The 24,297-nt window shown below is 32.3% G+C and overlaps 2 protein-coding genes across 3 annotated transcripts; both read right to left on the minus strand.

Moving 5' to 3' along the window:
• Positions 1 to 1,030: 1,030 nt before the first annotated feature.
• LOC11427433 (uncharacterized) lies at positions 1,031 to 2,274 on the minus strand. The gene has a single exon (XM_003620393.4). The coding sequence runs from the start codon at positions 1,882 to 1,884 to the stop codon at positions 1,156 to 1,158; it is 729 nt and encodes a 242-aa protein (XP_003620441.1). The 5' UTR covers positions 1,885 to 2,274; the 3' UTR covers positions 1,031 to 1,155.
• Positions 2,275 to 6,197: 3,923 nt separating this feature from the next.
• Positions 6,198 to 13,320, minus strand: LOC11423551 (AMSH-like ubiquitin thioesterase 1). 2 transcript variants are annotated; one of them, XM_024786678.2, is made up of 14 exons: positions 12,969 to 13,320; positions 11,171 to 11,235; positions 10,718 to 10,793; positions 10,453 to 10,632; positions 10,272 to 10,369; positions 9,385 to 9,490; positions 9,257 to 9,303; positions 8,827 to 9,157; positions 8,539 to 8,628; positions 8,385 to 8,447; positions 8,221 to 8,295; positions 7,923 to 7,985; positions 7,528 to 7,580; positions 6,198 to 6,580 (listed from the first exon to the last, which is right to left on the minus strand). In XM_024786678.2, exons 1-14 carry the CDS (start codon positions 13,089 to 13,091, stop codon positions 6,406 to 6,408), a joined length of 1,545 nt encoding a protein of 514 aa, XP_024642446.1. In that variant the 5' UTR covers positions 13,092 to 13,320; the 3' UTR covers positions 6,198 to 6,405. The 2 variants fall into 2 exon arrangements, with proteins under 2 accessions (XP_024642446.1, XP_003620442.1); XM_003620394.4 differs by having other exon boundaries at positions 10,272 to 10,366; positions 12,969 to 13,318.
• Positions 13,321 to 24,297: the final 10,977 nt, after the last annotated feature.

Raw genomic sequence — 24,297 nt, forward strand, 5'->3', positions numbered from 1 at the left:
AATCATTACTTAATTTATTTGACCTTGCTCATGTGAAACATAACATGTCAAAATTCAACAACTAAAGAAACAACAAAACAATCATGAAATAACAAATCAAACATGTCATGTACAATGCATCAATTGAAATCCTATATGTACCAATTGAATAAACCAAAGTATGTTCCATGATTAGGTGAGTTAATGGTATCACAATCAAATAACAAAATTTTCCATCAAGATTTTGTTTTGTTCTATGGAACATATAGTTATCATATATTTTTACAATTAAAGACAAAACGTTAGTTAAATAGATGGGACATTTTTCATAAACAAACCAATGCTAATCTTAACAAGCACCAAAAGGCACAAGGTTCCATAATTATGAGGAATCCCAAATATAATGCAAAATAGGACAAAACATTAAACATGGATTTCCATTTTGATGTCTCCTAAGACCATGGCATTCAGAAGCTCTATAAACCATTTCTTTTTAATCATTTTATTAATATAGCTGCTTAATTAACTTCATCAACCAATAATCTATTTGAATTGACTTATTTAAGCTTATTTACTAGCCTAAACACTTGTGAAACTATTTGTGAAAGTTTATGGAAAAAGCTTATGACCAATATCCATAACTTGATTTTAGTTTGCTTTCATAAGTTCTCCAAGATAGCTTTTGGAAATAACTTATAGCTTATATGAAAACAGTTTTTACATAGTTTTTATCTTTTGGTTATTAGAAATAGTTTTTACATAAATACTTATATGGTAAGCAATTATGCTCTATGCAGGACAAACACGGACATCAGACACAATACTGACACGTCAACATCAATAAAAATTTTAAGAAAATTACATAATTTAATGCAATCACAAGTGTCGTATCGTGTCAGCGTCGGACAGTGGAACACACATTCAATCAGAAGTGTTGGTGTAACAGAGATTATGCTATTAACACTTAGTTAAATTGTTTATCCAAACTGAGCCTATTACTATGCTAACTAACCTCTATGACATAATAACAAGCCAAGATGAATACATGAAATAATCAAAACAAACCAATCTAATTAACTTCATTGTTCAGAACAAAAAAATAAATATGATAACAAGAAAGATGAAACTATTACATTATAATATGTTATGATATGATTGTGATACATATGAACAAAATCACTTCTTATTCTTCTTAACCTTTCCAATACTTAAAAACGAACCAAACCTAAAGAAATTTGCACTTCCCTTTGAAACACAAGGAGTTGGTACATTTAGAACAGGACTAATCCAATGACCATTTCCATAAGATCCTCCATAACTCTTACCTGAATTAGATTTTTGCATAGGATACAAATTTATGTTAGACCATGATGATGATTTTGTTGTTGCTGATGATGTTTGCTTGTTTGAACTCATTTTTTTCGCCGAACCAGTTGAGTTACTTCTATACAAAGGAGGTAAAGAAAAACTCAAATTCTTCTTTGTATCACAATTGAGACTTTTGCTTCTACTAAATCCCCAAAAAGACTTGGAATGATGTTTTTTCTCATTATTAGTACTCACATTTAAAAGCTCTCGAACGGTTTCTGTTCCGGACTGAGCCAAGATCCACCTTGGATTACTTTCTTTCTTCATTTTGTCAACATTTGAAGCCGATGGACGCGGAGGAAATTTTGTATGATTAGATTTCACAAAAGGGGTGTGTTTTGGAAGGATCTTACCATTAGAGAAAAGTTCATCAGCTGAAGATGATTCAAACTCAAGAATGTTACTTGTGTTGAACTCAAAATCAGAATTTGAGTCTAACAATAATGTTTCTATGCAAGTAACATCTTTTTGAAGTTGAAACTCAGATAGATTATGAGAGAAAGAGAGACGCGGCGGAGTACTTGTTTCTGAGCACATAGTTACAAACAAAGAATCAAAATTCAAACTTGATTTTCAAGATTCAAGAACATGATATGATGAAAGCAAGGAAAAAATTCTAAGGTAAAGGCTTTTGGTTGAAAATATGAAGTTATTTTGGCAAAGGAAATAGAAAGAACATGTATGAATATTTATTCAAGTTTCAAGAAGATTTAAAGTTGTTTTTTCTTTAAAAAGAAACAAGATAGTGTTTTGAGTATTATTGGTTGAGAGTAGAAACAAAAGAGGAAAACAAAAGAATGTGTGATTTTTCAAAGAGAAAATGTTATTTATGTGCAAATTTTGAATTGGTAAAAAAAAAGTGTAAATAAAGTGAGTAAAGGTGGTTCTTGATTAGAGGAAATTAGTGACTGCAACCACAATCTAATTATGCTGAATTCAAGGAATAATGTGTGGAGATTGTCTATAAAAAAAATAGGTAGCCTACAAGACTTGCTCTATAAGATATAGAATTTTAAGATTATCATATCCTAACCACTGATTAAGCCCTTTGTTCTTTTCCTCTATCATATTATAATTATATATTGATAAGGTGAGAGTACATTTGTCTTATTTAATTATCATTTAAACAATAAAAAAACTAATCAAGTGGATGGAAAAGGGCTTGCATATACTTATTTCAAGACTACCTTGATCATTCATCAAATACTAATTTCGAAACTAATTTAGTTTCATAATGAAAATTAGCTTTGATTTTTTACTATATTGTATAACAAAAATATTTTTTTTCTAACCATTTTGATTATAGTGTGAAGTATCTATCAATTTTGTCGATAACTTATTTTTGCGAGAGAACCTGACAAGTCAACAAGAATATGATCATATGGATGATTTTATTTATTTTTATCTACTTTTAAAAAATTAGTTGAAAAGTCTAATTCACCTCATTTAATAGCATATTGATTAAGAGACTCTCTGAATAAAAAATAACGGCTTAAATGCACTTTTCACCCCATATGTTTTAAAAAGTTGCGATTTTGGCCCTCTTTAAAAAAATGGATATTTTGACCCCAAACTTTTGGCCCTCTTTTGATTAGCTGATTTTATGCCAATTTCTCAGTCTCTGATGGTGTAAACTGGCATGAGAATAGAAAGATGCTGATAAGTGGAGTCCAAACTATTGATAAGTGGATCCTTCTTTAGGGGGGCCAAAAGTTACACCATGCTAGTTTGGACTCCACTTATCAGCATACTTCTATCTCTATGCCAGTTTACATCATCAAAATCAGCTAATCTCCATCAAAATCAGCTAATCAAAAGAGGACCAAAATTAGGGCGTCAAAATATCCATTTTTTTTAAAAGGGGCTAAAATCGCAACTTTTTGAAATATAAGGGTGAAAAGTGTATTTAAGTCAAAAAATAAAATAGATAAATAATTAACAAAAAAGGCAACAACTCACTGAATAGCCCTACTTAGTTAGTTTTTTTTTCCTTCTTATTTCTCATTTCATCATTTTAATTTTTAATGCAACAAGTATTTTAATTATCTTTTGAAAGTAAAGAAAAATCTGCTTGATTTCTTGAAACATGGACTCAAGAAAGAAACAAAGTTTCATCAACCTGGATCTTATAATTATTATAAGGTAAATGTTAACCAATGCCCCCGGGCACTGATTAAAGAATTATAAGAGGAAATTTTGTCTTGAAAATTGTGTATTCTACTTTTTGAAAGTTAAAAAAGTGTTCTTTTTAATATAAAACTTGACTTTTCTTTCTATTTTTAGTTCCTTAACTAGTGCCCCAGAGACACTGGTTAACAAGACCCTTATTATAATTATTATTGTGAAACTGTTGCAATGAAAATAACTTCCTACCTACCAGCCAAATGTGTCATATTCAACAAGCACTAAGTGTTGAAAAAATGTTATATTTGATTAAGCATACTAATCTTCTTTAGATACGAATTTTTTAGCTATATTAATATACTGAATACCATGTTAAAGTATGTGTGTGTGTATGATCTTCAAGTATTCTGCAAATGTTTGTCACACATTGGATTGTACTTGGATGTTAAAACAAAATGAGCTCAATGAATGCTTAAAGAATAAGTTTAATTGACACGCTGCATTAACATGAAAATATTGAAGTCTTCTTAATCAATCTGACATCGACACTCCATGTTGAAGGTATGACCGAGTGTCTGACATGTGTCGTTGTCCAACACAGTTAAGACACGATTCTAACAAGTTGACACTTGCATTTGGCCAAACATGAAAAGGGACATACACAAAATTTAAATATTGTTTACGATGACGATCATCTAAGGTTTAAAAGGCCTTAAATTGATTAGATTCTTTTTTTAGCATTTTGATAGTAGATGAATGGGGGAGGTGAAAGAGATAGTTCAATAGTTTGGCATCTTGTTTTGTTTTATTTTATTGCACAGAAACAAAGTGCTCAAATTATATAATGGCGACTCTTATACTATCTTTTAACTTGACTCATGTTAAAATTGTAATAATACTTAACAAGATTTTGATACGATGATGAATATGTAAATCTTGATTCTCAATTTATCGGTGTTTACGTGTTTGTGTCGTGTATAATATGTTTCTGTACATATGTTTCATAGTTCCTAATTAAAGTTACAATATTAACATGTGTATATGCTTCATAGTTCGTAATTGAGGTTATGATATTTTGTATAAGATAATTTAATATTTGTGAGAAGAAAACCCTAGACAATTTGGATTTAGGCCCTGATGTGTATAACTTTCAGAGCATGGGATGTAGGGGTCACATTTAAGGATGGACCCAAAATTCTCAATAGATAACTATTGTTCCTTCTTTTAGCCAATACACATAACCCATTTTTGTCAGCTTGCCATGTGAGCAATTTCCCAACATGGAAAAATGAATAAACTCAAAACCTTGATGACAAAAAAGTCCTTAACTTCATATTTGAGATGCTCAATTCTTGCCACAACATGAGACCCTACCCATCAATTTTTGAAGGATCCCACAGTGCCATCTATCTTAATCCACAATTGGCATTACCATAAAAAGTTGTTTTGTTGCAATAAAAAGTGTAACCAAAAACATAACCTATATATTTGAAATATGTCATGAACTTTTGAGTGAGACCCATTACCTATCTTTGTTACATGATTGATATATAGTATGGAGACATGGCTGTGGTTGCTTTAGTGGACCCTAAATAAATGAAAATATATCACCAAGTTTCAGATAGACACTCAGATCGAATAACTCAATTATATAGGTGGTTTTGCCCTCTAAAGATGCCTTGTTTGTGGAATTCGGATTCGCCGCCGCATCCATGCTTTTAGAATATTGGTGAATGTTCAATTAAGATTGTTTAGATTAGTTCGACTTTTAAGAGTTATAATTCACATTAAATTTTTTTGAACCGTCTGATTTTAATCGAAAGATCATTGATATCTCGAATGCGGGGAATCCTTAGTTATCAATGTGAATTGGTTTTTATCATCAATTCCATGGATAATTTTGAGTGACAGAAATTTGAAATCTCCAAAATAGATACTATTGCAGCTACCAAAGTTGATTCACTATTTACCAATTTCTATGTAATTATGATGACTAGTTAGGATTAGATTTTGTTGGTACTTGAACGAAATTTAGGTAAGTGTTTCATTTTCAATGCTTTGTCAAGGACAACAAAAGCCTAGCATGTAAGAGAAGAGATTGACAACTGCTTGATGACATTGTCTCCCACCTTTGATTTAAGTATTGCCTATCATAAGAAAAACTGTCTATATTGGGAGAGACACTTGGAGCAATAATATAACAACTTTGTTTCGAAAAGAAATATGGTTATCTTTATCATTATACATACAGTAAATGATTGGGTGTAATGTGTAGTAAAAAGTATTTCTCACATATTTTAACAATAGCAACATATATTTTATCACACTTTTCTAAACACTTTATTTAGTTAAACTTTCAATAGATATCACTAATTTGTAAATAATTGCACAAAACTATGTAGATCGCATATAAATTTAGAGGAAACTATATATTTTAACAAATAAAAGAAAATGTGTTTCTCACATTTTTAAAAAACTAATGAAAAAAATAGTGTCAGATAGTTGAAAATGTTTTGTTGAACGAGTCATAACACAAGACAATATAAAATTAGACATAACAAATCCTAGAGAGAAAATTGGAATAATCCACATTGTAAAAAAATGGTAAAGATTAATAGGTTAATAAGATAGAATAGTTGAAAGCAAAGAACAATGATGAAAAGTCAAACTATAAAAGAAATTTAAAAGTAAATGATCAAACTTTGAATCCAATTCATTCTAGATTATTTAGTCAAAATAAGTTGTGATCCAAAGAAAGAAGAGCCATTCCAACAAGCAAAGATTTATTTACATTTACAAACACAGCCAAACATGATTTATGGACACAGCTGATTTAATGGAAAAATTCAAAACTATATATAGAAGAAAATAGAAATCATGGTTTATATATATATATACACACAATGAAAGGGTATGTAAACAAAACTTTTATGATCACCGAAGATCAATGACTTCAAATTTTAAATCTGGGTTCATGTAAACATCTGTACATGTGTTGTAAATAGGACCACCATCTGGAGGTTGATTATGTGGATGGAAGCCGCGTTGATCACATTGTTTAATAACAGACATTCCACCAGGGGTTGTCAGCCGGAAAATGCCATGGTTTCTGTTCATGTAAATTCACAAATGTAATTTCAAAGTAGATAGGGAAAATTTCACAAAGATAGCAATGAACGTAAATTTAATCTCGAGAGAGACGATAAAAAATATTGAATTTATTATGAAAGAATATCCGAAAGTCAGTTACTTCTTAGTATGTAAATGAGAGACTTTTCCTATTTCTATTTTTGTGGGGCAAGCATGGACCAGGATTGCCTGCAATCAGAAATCCCAATTATCACTGTAGTAAGCAAGTCCAAGTCATACTACTCGGACGGCTCCCATCATAAGTTCAGTAATGGGTCTCAACCGTATGATCTTTATCAACAACCTAAATCTTAACTAGTGACTGCTGACTGTAGGGGGTCCATTTCCAGCTAAGGGTAGTGAATATGCTGATGTAGGTGGAGGAATAATAAGAACTAACTTAGACTTAAGAGTTATGCTAAGATTTCTATGTGTGGTAATGTTATACATCATTTCTTAAAAGGCATCTCGCTCTCTTCCAAGTTATATTATGCCTTTTGTTGAGGTTCATAAACTTATTTAGAGTTAATCCTCATTCTAATCCTTAAGAAAAAATGTGGCACCTAATTAAGTCATTTAAAAAAAAAGTACACAAATAATCTCTCAGAAATACAAAATCCAGACATATTAACCCCACTGTTAGAGACTATTCTGGGTGTTAAAATTTTAGTTAGTGAATAATGTATTTTGGGTAAGTGATTTTGAGGGACTATTTGGGGACTTCTTTTTCCTAAGAAACTAAATTGAATTACATTTTTTATATCTGGAACTAAACTGGATTTTCACTCATTCATTAAGGGATCACATGTGTATAGAGCAAACTCATGATAAATTTTAAAAGTCGATCTCCCACCAACTTATTCTTTTATGGAGATGTTTTCCTTGTTATCAATTATTACCCATGCATAAAAAAATATGATCTCTTACCTTGACCTATCCGTTGGCGCCATGACTATTGCAACAGACTCTGGCAGCATAATCTAAAAATATAAACATTTGCGTAAGAAATATGAGAGAATAGAACCATCTTTGGTAGAAACAATGGAGGAATGAATGCTACCAAAAATAGCAATATGTCAGACAGTACGAGTTTGATTACAAACCCAAGGTAGAGTAATAAAAGGATAATGTTCTATATGAATTATATATAACATATTGCAATAATTTAAATTCATAAAATAGACAAAAAAAATAAATCTTCAAGTAACACAACATTGCCATCATTGGTAGTTCTTGAGGCCTCTCTTTCAACATTCCTTAAAAAACATAAATCCATCTCCAGATACTACGCAAGAACAAAAATGTAAACTTAATGTACTAACCTGATATGAGTAATGGGTGTGCAGATCAATTGATGACATGAAACAAGATTGAGTAGGATGTGTCTGGCAATTAAGAATAATATATTTCAGTGTTAGTGTTCACAACAACGTAAGATAAGTAAAAATAAGGAATTTAGATAAGCGCTATATTTACAATAAGCAAAACTAAAGTCACAAAATGAGAAAATTTATTCGACATCAAATCATTTTTCATATAAATTTTTTCAAAGTTATGAAATAGCAAGGAACAAATTTCATAATGACTAAGTTCCTCCAAGCACAAAATTTGAAAACTCACATGGATCCACCCAAGGGGGAAAAGTGATCTTTTATCCTGCACTTCAAATATTTCCTCTTCATGTGTAGTCTGACACTGTTCAAGAAGAATGATAAAATCAGTTCTATGTTTACAGAGTAGACAATACATATTCACTAAAAGTTTTATAATGAAAGAGTTCTTACAGAATCTGATGTTGACTCCTGCTTGGGGATTATTAGAGCAGTAATATAAAATTTTCTGTTTTTCTGCAAATCAGGTGCATTGTACAAAATAACAATCAATTTTCTACCTTTGTATATTGCTTTACTTAAAGACAAAAATGTGAACAACACTTACAAGCAAACCAGCAAGGACACCACAAGTCTCCAAATTTTTCTTAGTATTTGACTTGGCAAGTTTCATAAAATTCTCCATCAAAGCTGTTGACTGCGCATAGAAAGTAGAAAAAATTATTAGAAAAAGATGGAATGATGTCAAACTTTATTCAACATTCAATATTTCTAAAAATTGCAAGTATATTTGAAAAAAGTAAACACTAAACACGAACTTCATTATGCCTTCTGAGGATTGTTAACCTTAGAATAATAAAACTTCGTAGACAGCAAGAAAATGTTATAGACTCACAATGTGCAGTTGCAGGGGAGACTCGGCACGAACACAACTATCAGATGATGGAATCTCTGTCTTGCATCCTGCCTCATTAACGTGAGGCGATACTGCAGGAACCAAATCATGCACTTCAGCAAGTACGGGTGGAGGAGAAGGTTGTCTGATAAGTTCTACTTGAGCAGAGGTGTCTGTTTCTTCAAAAGAGATGAGAGAAGGAGATTCCTGAGCACGCTGGGGCTGGCTGTCTTCACTATCAGTAGGAATTGAATTTAAATCTAATTTATGGAGTTCTTCAATGCTATTATCTTTATTACTCGAAGATGCATCTTCCAAGGGACGTTGTAGGCTGTATGTTCACAGAGAAAACCCAGTAGGATGGACTAAGTTAATACATCAAATCAATAAATAAACCAGTTCACAGATACATGAAGGACTACAAACTTACCTTGGTAGTTCAACTGGAGACAGATCTATGTTAGTTGGATACCTGATCTACAGCCATATAGAAAAGTCAGGATGATCTTTGAATAGAAAATTAGAATACAATGGAAATATACAGATGCACTAGCATACCCCTGTACCAGTAGTAGGTGGCCGCCACTGCCCATTAAGCCCATTCGGACCAAAGATAGAATGTCTAGACAGAGTTTCTTGCTTTGGAGGTGGCAGAGTTAGAGATCTACAAAAGGTAAGTAAAAATGGAAGGGGCCCATTAGTCAAGCAATATTGATCAGAAAAATGCAAGACAGTTTGTGAAATGCCCCAGAAGACCAAGGCAGACTAGTTTTTCAATTTCGACGCAGTGCTACAAATGGTAAAATTAGGCATATCCCAAGCATTTTTTTAAATCCAAACTACCACTGAACTTTGTTATTGGGTTCCAGCTAGTTGGGTTCTTTAAGATTCTTTTTTTCCCAGTTTCTCATTTTTATCACATTCTTGAATTCTTGATTTGTGGTTACTAATCTTTTTACAGAGGTTGAATTTTTTCATCTTTTATGCTTTCTATAATTTTTTTGGTTGACATGACTTTTTCATAAAGTTTACCATCAAATTCAGCAAAAGGAAATCTCATCTTTTGTAGTGTATCAGCTATTATGTTCCACTACTCTGTAGTCTATACCATTACCATTGGACATAAAGATATATTGCACTTCAACCGGCTGGTATAACCTTGGAAAAGGAATGAAATGTTTTAACAGTTGAATCCTTGTTCACATGACTAGGTCAAAGTTTGTTTCTAAAAGTAACACAGTAATGTGCACAAAAAAGACCCTCTAGCATTATCAACTTTTAAATGCAGACATTTTCTCAATCAAAATTAGAAAATAACCGAACAGATGAAACATACTTTGATTTAACTTAATACCCGTGATGAAAAAAAAAACTGCAATAATACATGAAATACCTATCACCATAAAGGGGGCCAATTATAGATGAAACATGAGTGAAAAACTTACAGTCTTCGCACTTGCTCTTCCACAGGTCTAACATAAGTGAACTGTTGGCCACTTGATCCTTGGTAAACAAACTCCTTAGCAGTTTCTCTTACTGCCTGCTAAAATATATAAGGCAAAGTTACTAGAAAGAAGATTACTGGTGAGCTACAACCTTTGAAAGAAAATTTCCTGCATAGTTTACCTTTATTTGGCCATTACCAGGCAAAGTTTGCTTTTTCGCAGAAGAAAAATCCACTGAATTATTTGAATGAAAATTTCCCCGTCCATTTTGTTGGTGAGCATTTCTGCTGTTAAGCTCGTTGATCTTTTGCTGGACTAACGGTTTCAACTTCTCCAGCTCATTCAAAGAAATCAACAATCTCTACAGCAAACGCATGAAAAATTAGGTTGAACCCAAGATTTTATACAATAAAATTTTGACTAAATGATAAGAGTTGAAAGTCAACCTTTTTCAATGATTGTTTCTTGGTTGATGGAGATGACCTATACTCCCGGTGACGCGGTATTGTCTCAGATACCAAACTAAAACAAAACACAGAACACTCAATGCAGTGTGATTACACAAAAACAAATACAACAAAGTCCATCTCTTTTAAACAATCCAACCAAAGCCAGATACGTTATAGGGTTCTGCTTGGATAAGAAGCTTAATTAAATGTTTATAGCATAAGCGCTTATTGTATAAGTACTTATGTATAAACTATTTCTATAACATGATTAAAAAAAATGTAAGCCGTTTTCCTGAGCTACTTTGGAGAGCTTATGGACATGTCATAAGTTGTTTTCATAAGCTCTCACAAAAGAGTTTTGTACGTGCTTATGCTAGTAGATAAGCTCAAATAAGTCAATCCTAAACACACCCCAAGTCAAATAGTGATATACAGGCAACATTGCATTACCTAGAAAATCTTAAAAGCATGACATATAGGTCAATAATATTCCTCTCTGCACGAAAGATATCAGCCTGCAATGGTAAAAATCAATTGATGGAAACGAGGGTCAGACATAGCAACTAAACAGTTAATTCATCTTCAGAAGAAGTAAACATGACCAGGCAAACGTCTCCAAATATAAAAAGAAAAATTTAAAGCAGGACAATAAATGAATTAAATTCAGCAGTAGAAAAACATCTTGAAATCAAGAATACATTGATTAACCTCGTAGTTTTAAATTGTGGACTGCTATGACAAACATCGATCACATTGTCCACAATCATTTGCAAAACCAAATACTAAAACATAACTGTGTCCACAACAACACTAACAATTTAAAATCTCGATCATTGGCATATGCAAAGCTGAAATTAGATAGGGACATTCATGCAAGTCATATATCGTATAACTGACATTAAATACGTTAGAACAACAAACCCAATTCTAACGTAAATAGACAAATAAAGACACCCAATAAGACAAATGATCGATCTTATAATTCAGCTAATTGTGCGTACATTTCCACTACACTCATTGCGCTTACATCTCCACTTACTGCACCAGAGATTCCCACATATCCATGAATATGAGTCATACTCAACAAAATACTATCTAGAACAAACCATCAATTCAGTCCCTAAACTATCAGTTTCTTCAACAAAATCCCTACATTATATAAATACGCAAAATGGTCCCCAAAGTATATAAAATATGTCCATTTAGTCCATGATATTATGATCACAGAAACTAAATTGACAGATTTTCGTATACTTTAGAGACTAAATTGACAAATTTTGTATACTTTAGGGACTGCATATTATATTTATAGAGTTAGGCCTATATTTTAGAGAGAGTTGATTTAGGAACTAAATTGATGGCTTATTATATCAGTATTATCTAATGGTAAAATACTAAATACTATATATAGTAAATTTTGATCAGTTATTCTCCAACTGATATTAAATGTAGTGCACTTAAATGTCTCAAATCCATCAAAATCTAAATAAAACCCTATCTCTAACAAAACCTAAGGTTCCTTCAACCCCACTCTACAATAAACACCTATAACAAAACATCGATTTTTATAGACAAATGGAACCTAAATTACAACCCCAACTACCTAAATTTCAATACAAACCTTTAAAAACCAAAAAGTACCAAATAAAGGCAACATAAAATAAACTGAGTTTAATGATGACGCACTGTCGATGTAAATTAGTTTTACACTGATGTCCAATAAAAAACTCATCAAATTGCCAACAAGCCTACTTTATAACCGCTTTTGAGAAATAACTACACATACTTGATTTTTATTGAACACCAGTGTATTAAATTTGCTGAACTTACATAAGGGTTGAATGGATATGCATTGACAGTGTAAAATAACTTTACATTGCCACCCAATAAGAATCCATAGTATTTGCCATGTAAGCATATATATTGAAACCGTTTTTTAAAAATAACCGCCAAATTCTCAATTCTTATTGTACGCCAGTTTAAAGCTAGTTTACACAGACAATTCATAACCATTTTTCTCCTTACATAAAATGTCTCAAATCAATCAAAACCTTAACTCTCACAAAACCCAATGCTCCCTCACATTCCACTCTACAATAAACTAACAAAAGCATCGATTTTTATCAACAAATGAATCCCAATTACAACCCCAAGTAACTAAATTTCAATACAAAGCTTCAAAAAACTAAAATTCCAAAAATCCCAAATTGAATAAACATATAATAAAGTATATGAATGAATTATGAACCTGTCGAAGTATGTTATCGGCGATTCGATAATAGAATCGAAGAGAAATTCGATTATCAACATCAAGTTTCTGAGCACTCATAGCTATGTTGATTTCACCCGATGTAGAAGAAGAAGACCTCATTTTTAGGTTGAAATTGAAAAATTCTCGAAACGCAGCGTTTCAGTGTTTTTTTGTTGTTGAATTGAAATTCTTGAAACGAAGCGTTTAATGATGTTGTTGTTGTGATGAATTCGTTAATGGTGGTTTAGGGTTGGGGTTTGGGGATGAAGATGAGTGTGATTCAAGGAAAGGATTGGATTGGAATTTTGGGGTTTTGGTGAGGGTAAATGTGGAAATGTAGGTTAGGGTCTGTTTGGATGTTGTCATTATGTTGTAATGGATTGTGAAATGTGCTAATCATATTGGAACCTTTTTCTTTAACAATTTTATGGATAAAAAGTTGTGAGTAGATTTTGCACAAAAATAAGAAAAGGGAAATGATTCATCATACAAAATAAAATGACTTTTTTAGTAGATTGACGAAATGACAAAGCCATTATAAACTCACATATAAGTGGAAGTACTGGAGTTTGAATTCAGGTCATAGTATCGGCCTAACAATTTCGGCATATTGTCAGTTGAGTTAGGACTTGTGAATTTTTTTTTTAAATACAAAATAAAATGTTTGTTTGGTGTCACAAATGATTTTGTCAAAATAATTTCATAAAATAACTTTTTCGATTCAACAAAATCATGATATCATTTTAATTTTATCCACTCGATTTTTGTTTGACATCTGTTTTTTAATCGGGTTTCTACAAAGGACAAGCTAGTTCAAAGGTGTGTTTTAACAGATAATGACTAAGGTTGCGTTACAAATTGTGGTGTGCCAATGAGAACATAGATCACTTGTTTATTAATTGTGCTTTTTTGGTGGTATGTGGTCGCTTATTACTGATTGGCTGGGTTATTCAACAACTTTACATGGCTTACTTGTCAATCATCTTCATCAGTTTGGCGGTTTACGAGGATTTTCGAAGAAGACTCAGCTATCTCAATATTATTTGGCTTTTTGTTGTCTGGGTAATTTGGAAATAGCGTAATAAGCGAATTCTCCAAACGAAGGAGGAAAGGTTGCAAACGTTAACTGAAAGGGTGAAGCTTCAATCTTTCCGGTGGTTGAAATCGACATATGTTACCTTCGATTTTGACTACCAATTTTGGAGGTTGAAACCTTTATTTTGTCTAGATGCAATTTTGTAGTTTTTCTTCCAAACTTTGTGCCATTTTGGCTCTTGTGGTTTTTGACGATTTCCAATTATTTTGTTATGTTTTGACATTTCTTATGCTAAAGCGTCTGTTGTGGTTATAATATATATCTTTTTCGGCCTTTTCAACAAAAAAAAAAATCTATTTTTTCCAATCCACGGTAATACCTAAATTTGCACAAAGAAAAGTGATATTTTGAAGCCAAATACATAGATAGGTTACAATAAACTTTGTTATTTCATTGTTTTTGAATTGGCTAATAGCAAATAATCTATTCCGAGTTCCTTAACTCAAATTGATTGGGAGTATTTGACTTCCATAAAAAATTTAGACTTTGATTTTTAATTGAGTCTTGTCTAGATTTTACTTATCTTTCAATTGAATTTTGAATTATTATTATTTCTTTGTCTAGTTTTTAAAGGGTTCAAATATTAAAAAATATCAATTTTTATATCTATAAATATTCTTTAACTTTCACTATGTTTGGATTGATAGAATTAGAAGGATTACAATGGAATCAAATATATACTACAAAAATCTTAAGTTTGCCAAAACTATATAAAAAAATAAAAATAATTATGGTTATACTAACAAATATTTTAAGGACACTCGATAATGATTAAAAAAAATAAAATAAGGGTTAAATTTTACGTTGAAAAAAATTGTTTTTTTAATCTTTTTATAACTTGTTACTTTAAATTTCTTATCAAATATTCTTAAAACACTTACTACATTAGCATTTCTTAAACTTTATTTAGTTGTGGCCGCTTCAAATGTTTCACTTCACTTCAAATGATCAACCTCTGGAACGAATGAAATAAAACAAAATTACAAGAATGGTCACAAATGAAATCTCTCAAAATTACAGGAATTGTTTGGTTAGTGGCAAAATTGAAAACAATGAACACCTAATTGGTTAAAGACTACAAGACCATAGTTTATTCAAACAACTCTTAAAATTAGCAAAAACTTACTATAACCAAAACAAATAAAGAATTCAAACATATTAGAAAGTTACATATATTTTTTAAAAGACGAATATTAATAGTTAGATTAATATTTACTTTTTTGTTAGAATTTGAACTCAAAATCTTAAATTTTTTATCCTTTAGCTCAAACCAATAATTTAATCCCTCCTTTAACACTTAGCTGAATTCTCTCAACGCAAGCAAGATAACTTCTGCAAATACATTCTTAGAGAAACTTGTATTATTGTATTATTGAAACAATGTCTTTTTAATCTTACATACATATAACAAAATTACTTTTGATTACAATCAAAATCCATAAAAAAATAAAAAATACTAGTCAAAGTTTGGACACATTGTGATCGTTCATTCTTGTCAAAGAAATAGGTAGCTTATTTTTTTCCTAACATGCAACCTCCCACAACAAATTTTGGTTTGCTTTTTACCTTTATTTGGTCATTACTAGTCAAAGTTTGCTTTTCCATTGGAGAAAAATCCACTGAATTGTTGGTGACCATTTCTGCTGTTAAGCTCGTTGATCTTCTGCTGGACCAACGGTTTCAACTTCTCCAGTTCATTCCAAGAAATTATTACTTTCTACAACAACAAGTGCTTGAAAATTCAGGTTGAATCCAATCTTTATAAGTCACTTCTGTTAATATTTCAAATTAGTCTCAGTCTTTATCAAAAAAATTTGAATTAGGTCTCTAATCATGCGACAAAAACATAAAGTGACAAACATAAATGTAGTAATTTAATTGAGAAATTTTCGATAAAGAATGAGACTAATTTGAAATATCAATAAAGTAAAAGACTAATTTGATAATAACTTTTGCTCATTTTTTTTTATAATAACTTATAAAGACATGGACCAATTTAATGATTTACTCGATATTTAAATAACAAAACATTCTCATTCAAAGATGAGAGTTGAAAAGCTAACCTTTTTCAATTCATGTTTCTTGGTTTGTGGATAGTATCTATACTCCCGGTGATATGGGATTGTATCACATGCCAATTAGCAATTAGCAACTAATGAACCATGGATATGAGTTACAGCACTCAACAAAATGCTATCTAGAATAAACCATTGATTTAGTCCCTAAATTATCATTTTGTCTTCAATTTAATCCTACAACTAAATAAATACAATAAATAGTTTTAGACGTAGATAAAATCCGTCAATTTAGTTCATGATATTAAGATCATGGAACTAAATTGTCAGCTTTTCATACACTTTAGAGATAAATTGACTAATTTCATATACTTTAGGTACTATTTTGTTTTGTCTGTAAACGAAGTGGAGAGCACCACCAAAAAATCTGACACAACTGCCAGTTGCATGGTTTGAATTTGGGTGATGGTATTCAACCTATCAATATTGCATTGTCGGTTGAGCTAGACCTTGTTGACTACTTTTTTTTGAAGGAAGCCTTATTGACTACTTATTAAATTTATTTATTTTAGAGACTAAATTGATGAGAGATTGATAGATTAGGTATTAAATTGATGGCTAATACCAAATAGTAGTAAATACTAAATACTATATATAGTAAATTTGGATCATAACTATTCTCCAACTGATATTAAATTTGATGAACATAAATGTATCAAACCCATTAAACCTAAAGCCCCCTCACATACCATTCTACACTAAACACCTACTAAAACAAAACACCCGTTTTTTCAACAAACGATTACCCAATTACGATGTACCCAACTCAATACAAAGCTTCAAAAACTGAAAAGCTTCAAATAAAAGCAACATAAGGTAATCTAAGTTAAATGATGATGCATCGTTGAAGTAAATTAGTTTTACACCGACGTCCAATAAAAACTTACCAAATCGCCACATAAGCCTACTTGTTCTGGACCGGTTAAAGACCTGGGCTTAATTACTTAGGCCCAATAGCAAATCAAACCCAAATACTGCATTTGACAAATTACTCGCAACACACCCCTTCACTTTGAGGGGGGTACTCGGAGCAAAGGAGAATAGTTCAAACGTCTAGCAAAGTCTCTAAACCCACGTTCCCGTGAATATCTCACCGGCGGTTACACTTCTTACGATTTCGTAACCGTCGGTCACACGTGTGCCTTACAACGGCTCTGCATTCACCCACCTCTATAAATAGGAGGCTCCTCACAACCTCCAAGATAGAATTTCTCATACTCTCAAACCCCCATTCTGAACTCTACTGACTTGAGCGTCGGAGTGTATGCATGTACACACCCGCCATTCGGTCCAACGCTCACTGGAAGTATAAACAACCACCGTGAACCATCGCATTCAACTCAGCGTCGACAACCACCTTCTGGTCAGGTACGATCACTACTTATAACTGCTTTGAGAAATAAGTACACATATTTGATTCTTATTTGCCGTCATCGTATTAAATTCGATGAATTTACATAGGGGTTCAATGGATATGCCCCAACAGTGTAAAATAAATTTACATTGTCATCCAACAAGAATCTATCGTATTTGCCACGTAAGCATATATTGCAATCCTTTTTTTATTAAGTCTCAATTCTTATTGGATGTCAGTTTAAAGCTACTTTACATTGACAATGCATGACTATTTTTCTTCTTACGGGTTTCGATGAATATGCACAAACCATGTAAAATAAATTTACTTTGTCATCCATTAGAATCCATCGTATTTGCCATGTAACTTGTAAGCATGTATTGCAACCCTTTCTTTTTAAAAAAAATAACCCCCAAATTCTCAATTCTTATTGGTTGTCGTTTAAATCTAATTTACACCGCCAATACATGACATTTTTCTCCTTATAAACATATAATCATATATTGCAACCTTTTTCTTAAAAACAATCCACAAATTCTCAATTTTTATTGGATGTCACTTTAAAGTTAGTTTACACCGATAAAGCACGACGATTTTTCTTCTTACGAAAATCTCTCAAATTAATCAAAACCTAACCTTAACTCTCACAAAACCTAATGCTCCCTTACATTCCACTTTACAATAAACTAAGGCTTTGTTTGGGAGTTTGGAAGGGAACGGAGGGGAGGGTTTTAGGGGGTTGGAAATATATAGAAAAATGGACAAAAAATTTACATTTTTTGAAAGAACCATTTTTTAGAAAATGATAAACTATATACTTATTGATTAATATACTTTTAATTTTAAGAATATTATAACAACATAGATTAAATTTGAAAAATTCATATAAACTCTCCATAATCCCCAAAACCCTCCCTCAATACAATTTTTGAGTTCCCCCACATGAAGGGGATTTTTAATTATGAGTAAAAAATTAACATCTAAAGTCCTCTCCTCCCAATGTCTTCTATTTCTTCCACTCGCACCTTCCTTTTTTTCAAAACCCTCCCCTCACCTCCCCTCCAAACTCCCAAACAAAGCCTAAAGCATATATTTTTATCAACAAATGGATCCCAATTACAACCCCAAGTAACAAGCTTCAAAAAATGAAAATTCTAAAATTCCCAAAATGAATCAACATATAATAAAGTGAACGAATAATGAACCTGTTGAAGTATTTTATCAGCAATTCAATTATTAACTTCAAGTTTCTGAGCACTCATAGCTATGTTGGATTCACCCGATGTAGAAGAAGAGCTCGTTTTTAGGTTGAATACATAATTCAGCGTTTCAGGATTTTACCCAAACTAGGTCTTACATTAATTAGGTCAAATTTTAGATCATAAGCGTCCATGAATATCAGACCTAATGAAATTAGCACGAGACAATAGGAAGGTTTGTTACAAGACAAGTCATCAACGCTTTTTCTAAAAAGATTAATCAACAATATTGTTGAATTATCATAGAAAACAACAACATAACCCTTCTTAAAAAAAAAACATAAACTAAGAGCGTTTAGATGAGATGACACGAGTCTATTCTAACTTAATCAATGTTATAGAATCAAATCCAACATCTTAAAACTAGTTTGCCGCCCATTTGGGTCCCACATGGCTTGAGGGATTATTCAATGCGAGAATTTACCGTCCATTTAGATCCTACAAGGCTCGAGGGATTAGTCTCTGCAATTACGCACGCAGAGGATACGTGATTTAAACTAACAAAAAAAAACATACTCAAAAGTATCACATTCTTACAAACTAATCAAAACTAGTAGCAAAATTATGTTACAAGTTAAATAACAATTTCTATTCTATACGATTGAAATAAGCGGTGCATAAATCAAATAATACAATCGTCGTTCAAAAAACAATGTTTTGTGATCGTGTGAGATTGGGTTGGAGAAGCAATGACATAAAATTGAGTCTGAGGAGGTGAGGAGTGGTGTCTGAAGTGAACCATATGTTGAGGTTCAAAATAGGGTTTGACATGAAAATCTTTTGTTGATAATTTAATATGTTTTTACGAAGATGTATGATAAATTGTTGTTGTTTAATATGATGCCTATATGATGTTATTTCTGTTAATGAATTGTGAGACTATGAAGTCATAATGTGAAGTTGTTGTTGTTGTTGTTGTTGTTGTCGTCGTTGTTGTTGCATTGGTAGTGTCAATGCATAATCATTTTAAGCGAAGGGGGCTGTAGCCTGACATGTCAAATTATGACATTAGCGAAGGGAGCTTTATGCTCTGTTAATTTTAAGCGAAGAGGGCTTGATGCTCTGTTAACTTTAAGCGAAGGAGGTTGTAGCCTGTCAAGTCGAATCACGACATTAGCGAAGAGAGCTTGATGCTCTGATGATACCACATGCATATTGCATTTGTTGAGTCGTTGTTGTTGCATTGTTGAGTCGATATTGTTGCATTGTCGAGTCGTTGTTGTTGCATTGTCAGGTCATTGTTGTCGTGTTGCTGAGCGAAGTTTTGTTTGATGAATTGTTGTTGAAGTTATGTGAATCATTGTTGATGATGAATTGATGTTGTTTTATGTTGTTAAATTCTCTTACTTAACTCATTGTTTATTAGTATTGTTGATGATAAATTGTTGTTGTTTTATGTTGTTAAATTCTTTTATAGAATTATTGCTTATTATTATTGAATGTAAATTTTCACCCCTTCTGTTTGAATGTTGCCTCTACGTGGGTAACGTGCAGATAACCAAGAGTAACCGCTAATGTGAGTTGATTCCTTGTGTCGTCTTACGAGTCGCTCTGATACGCAACGAGATGAAGATTAATTGTATTTTATTTTCCATTGTTACGTATTCTTTTTATGAATTTATTGTTGAACCATTTTTAGATGGAATTAATTATGTTGATGACGTTGAGGCCTTTAGTGCCAAGTATTGTTTAGACGTTGAATATTTTCCGCTGCAACATTGTTTTAATTATTGAAAGCAGATGTTTTAAATAAAGAGTGGATTTTAACTCTATTTACATTTAATGATATTTTGAAGAACGAAATGTGACATCCTGTTTGCGGTGAACTCTGATTTATTTTATATTATTTATATGTTGGGAAACGGGGTGTTACACCGTGCATGAGGCGCCAAAATATGAAGGAATGAGACGGAGGTATACAACCCGTCCAGAAAACAGCAACCTAACGAAGGATGGGAGCAATCAGCCTTAGGAATGAAAAAGCATTCTTTGCGGAAAGTTTGCTATCGGAAGAATGTAACCAAACCAGCAAATCCGAAAGATGACTATTGGGCAACACCATGGTACCAATGCGTGCTGCCACTTGGGGCACATCAAGCAACTCTTGAGGAATGTTCCATTTTCCGTGCAAAATCTGCAACTGTGCCATCAAAACTATCATGGAAATGAGGCGCTACTTGCAACAAATCAAGCAACGGTTCACCGAGCCAATTATCCGACAAAAAAAAAAGAATATTTTCTCCCGTTCCAACAACCCAAAGTGAATTGGCAGCAACCGAACCAATATGTTCCTTTATACCATACCACACCGACGATTTTACATAGTGCTGAATAGGCTTGCCATTAGATAAATATCTCTTTCGAAGCAACTGAGACCACAGAGAATTTTCCAACATGAGCTTCCAAGCTAATTATAACATGAGAGACTCATTTATAATGCGCGTAGACTTAAGATCAAGACCACCCGATGCCCAAGATCGACACATAAATTTCCAAGAGACTGTACATATTTTACGAGTAAGAATATCCCCACTCCAAATAATTTTTTTGATCCAAGAGTCTATTTTTTTGAGAAGCTTGCGAGGCCACATATAAATATGAATGGAATATACCAACATGCCGAGGATGATGGATTTAACAAGCTGGACTCTCCCCATGATAGAGAGCATCGCTCATTTCCAAGTTGTCAACTTCACTTTAATCTTATCTGTGATAGCCTGGAAATAAATACATTTCGGTTTCCCCTTAAAAACCGGGCACCCAAGGTAATTGAATGGAATATTACCTTCGCTAAATCCAAGCAAATCCACAATCATTTGAGAGTGAGTGGTTGTCATAGCTCCCGAGTAAAATCTACTTTTATTGTTATTGATCAATTACCCCGAGACCGCTGCATAATTCTCAAAAATATGAAGCAAACAATGAATGTTTTGCTTAGTATCTGCACAAAAAATCATCACATCATCCGTATACAATATGTGAGTGGGAATGGAAACACCACAGGAGTATGACATAGGCACAATTTTTCCGACATTGCGAGCCAAAGAAATCGCCCTGCTAAGAACCTCCTCTGCAATGCAAAATAGAAGTGGGGAAAGAGGATCCCCCTGCCAGACACCCCTGGAGCAAGGAAAGAACCCCACTGCGTTGCCATTGACAAGAATCGAAAGACGGGCATATTGTAAGATAGTTAGAATCCAATCCGTGAAGACAGAAGCAAAACCAAACTGTTGCAAAACCGCAATTAGAAAATTCCAATCCAAAGTATCAAAGGCCTTTTTAATATCAACCTTAAGTGCTACATTTCCACCAAAATGCCTCTTATCAATAACATTAATCTCGGACGCCAAAATTACACATTCAGATATATAGCGATCCCGAATGAAGCCCCTCTGCTCAAGAGAAATAATCCTCATAGTAATTAAGGAAAATCTGTCAGCTAAAATTTTTGTGATAATTTTAAACTGAAAATTTGTCAAAGCTATAGGTCGGAAATCACCCATAACCTGCGCCCCTGACACCTTGGGAATCAAAACAATAAGGTTAGAATTAAGATTAGGAGCTAAAACACCTGTAATGAAAAAATCTTGAACAGATTGAATAACGTCAAATGCGACAATGTCCCAAAAAGTCTGGAAAAAATGTCCTCCGAAGCCATCAAGACCCGGCGCCCCGTCACCATTAAGCTCAAAGACTGCTGCCTTAATTTCTTCTCTCAAGGGAAGGCGCAACAAGGAATTGTTATCCTCCTCCGAGACCATAGAGGGAATAGTATTTGCCACCAAATTGCTTGGAACACAGCGGTTGTCGACACTGAAATAGGCACAATTTCTTAACAAAAGGTAGCATTGCAAAAGAAGCATTAACCTACTTAATTGACTTTCTCTTATAAAAATGGTGAAGTATTGTGTTTGACACTATATCAACATCGATACGTGTTCGATACATTTCGATGCATATTAAGAAAGTATTTGACTATTATTTTTTATTTTTTTTGGAAAAAAAATGTCTAATACATTTGCGATGCGACATGCTTATACTCCCTATACTAAAGGTGATCGCGGTGTAGTTTGATTTGGTTTTGAGCATAAAAATCATCTTAACCACCCGATATAAAAGAATACGAAGTTATTCAAAGCAAACCAAACCATCGCAAACCAATGTGGCTTGGATTACTTCAATTGGTGCGGTTTTTTAATATGAAATTCTTCTCAACTCAAATGAAATATGTGCAATTTCATACACCTTGTGATTTTCCATTCTTGAAACATTTTTAATCAAAGCTTTGACTATGGGGTAGATGAGAAGAAGAAATTCAAAAAATTAGATAGCTAATTTTTTTTTTAATTAGTAGCAGTTGTTCACTTAGAATTTTCTAACATGCCAAGCCAAAATTGCATGAGTAAGTCTAACAAGGCAATGCTTTTCTCTATACAAATAACACAACTTCCACAAGAAATTTTTTTGGACAAAAACTTCCGCAAGACTTGAACACTTTATTCTTTAATACGCTTTCTACCATGGACTAAATTTCTTCTGTTTATTGATTGAATTTAAATAAGTGCATTAAATATATGGATGTTACGTAAATTTTCTGGAATTTCATATAAATTTTAAACAATAAAGCTAACAAGGTTTAAGGATTTTGGTGTTGGCTTGAGACTTTAAAGTGTGTTTTTTTTTTCTTTCAAATTTTAGAATTGATTATCTTTAGTGTTAATTTCGATGAACTAATTTATCTTCTTAAATAAAAAAGTTTTCAGGATCTTACGCAAATATTTGAGGGACCAAAGTTCACTGAATTTATTTAGAGAATAAAAGTAGAATTTGAGATATTCATATAAATTAAAAACTTATTTAACACTTAATTAAAATGGTAACAAAGTTTAAAATAATACTTCTTTAATTTCAACAAAAAATTGATGTATCTATGTAATCTACAACTATGGATACATTCCATTAATTTTTGTTGACCGATAAGTCTTGTATGTAAAAAAGTGATGATATTTGTAAATCAGAATTTCTCTAAACAATCCATTCTTGATAAAGCTCATTAATCTAGGATAGGACTTCATTTAATTACAAAACTCTTCCGTAACATTGAATTTGAGTCGATTTATATCCTCTCGGATAGGGGTGGCAAAAGAAAACAAAAAAACTGAATCGAACTGCTGATTTGAACAAAAAAAACTGAACCATTACTAACAGTTCTGAAACTGAACGGAAACAGTTCGGTTCGATTCAAAACAGTTCCGGTTCAGTTCGGAATAGTTCCATTCATTTCGGTAACAAAAATTCAAAGGTATCGATCATAACAGTTCGGTTCTGTTTAGAACAGTTTGAAATATCAACAGTTCAGTTCAATTCAGTTATTTTAAATTTATCAAATAGTTTAGTTGGATTCAATTCAATTTTCATCCCAAACCGAAAGATACCCATATCTGATTTACGAATAAATGTTTTGGTAAAACTAATAATTTGACACGTAATCAACAAGTACCTTGTGAAAGTAGTAGTAGTAGTTGAAGACAAAGTAAACTAT

Source organism: Medicago truncatula, chromosome 6, assembly GCF_003473485.1.
Source record: "Medicago truncatula cultivar Jemalong A17 chromosome 6, MtrunA17r5.0-ANR, whole genome shotgun sequence".
In the NCBI taxonomy this organism is placed as follows: Eukaryota; Viridiplantae; Streptophyta; class Magnoliopsida; order Fabales; family Fabaceae; genus Medicago; species Medicago truncatula.

Bases quoted from the DNA above. Each gene is read 5' to 3' on its own strand.
- LOC11427433 (XM_003620393.4), bottom strand. From the start codon at position 1,884: ATGTGCTCAGAAACAAGTACTCCGCCGCGTCTCTCTTTCTCTCATAAT.
- LOC11423551 (XM_024786678.2), bottom strand. From the start codon at position 13,091: ATGAGGTCTTCTTCTTCTACATCGGGTGAAATCAACATAGCTATGAGT. The intron at 10,633-10,717 runs GTTGACTTTCAA...CGTTTGCTGTAG, and splicing joins AGAAACAATCATTGAAAAAG to AGATTGTTGATTTCTTTGAA. The intron at 9,304-9,384 runs GTATGCTAGTGC...ATATGGCTGTAG, and splicing joins CACCTACTACTGGTACAGGG to ATCAGGTATCCAACTAACAT.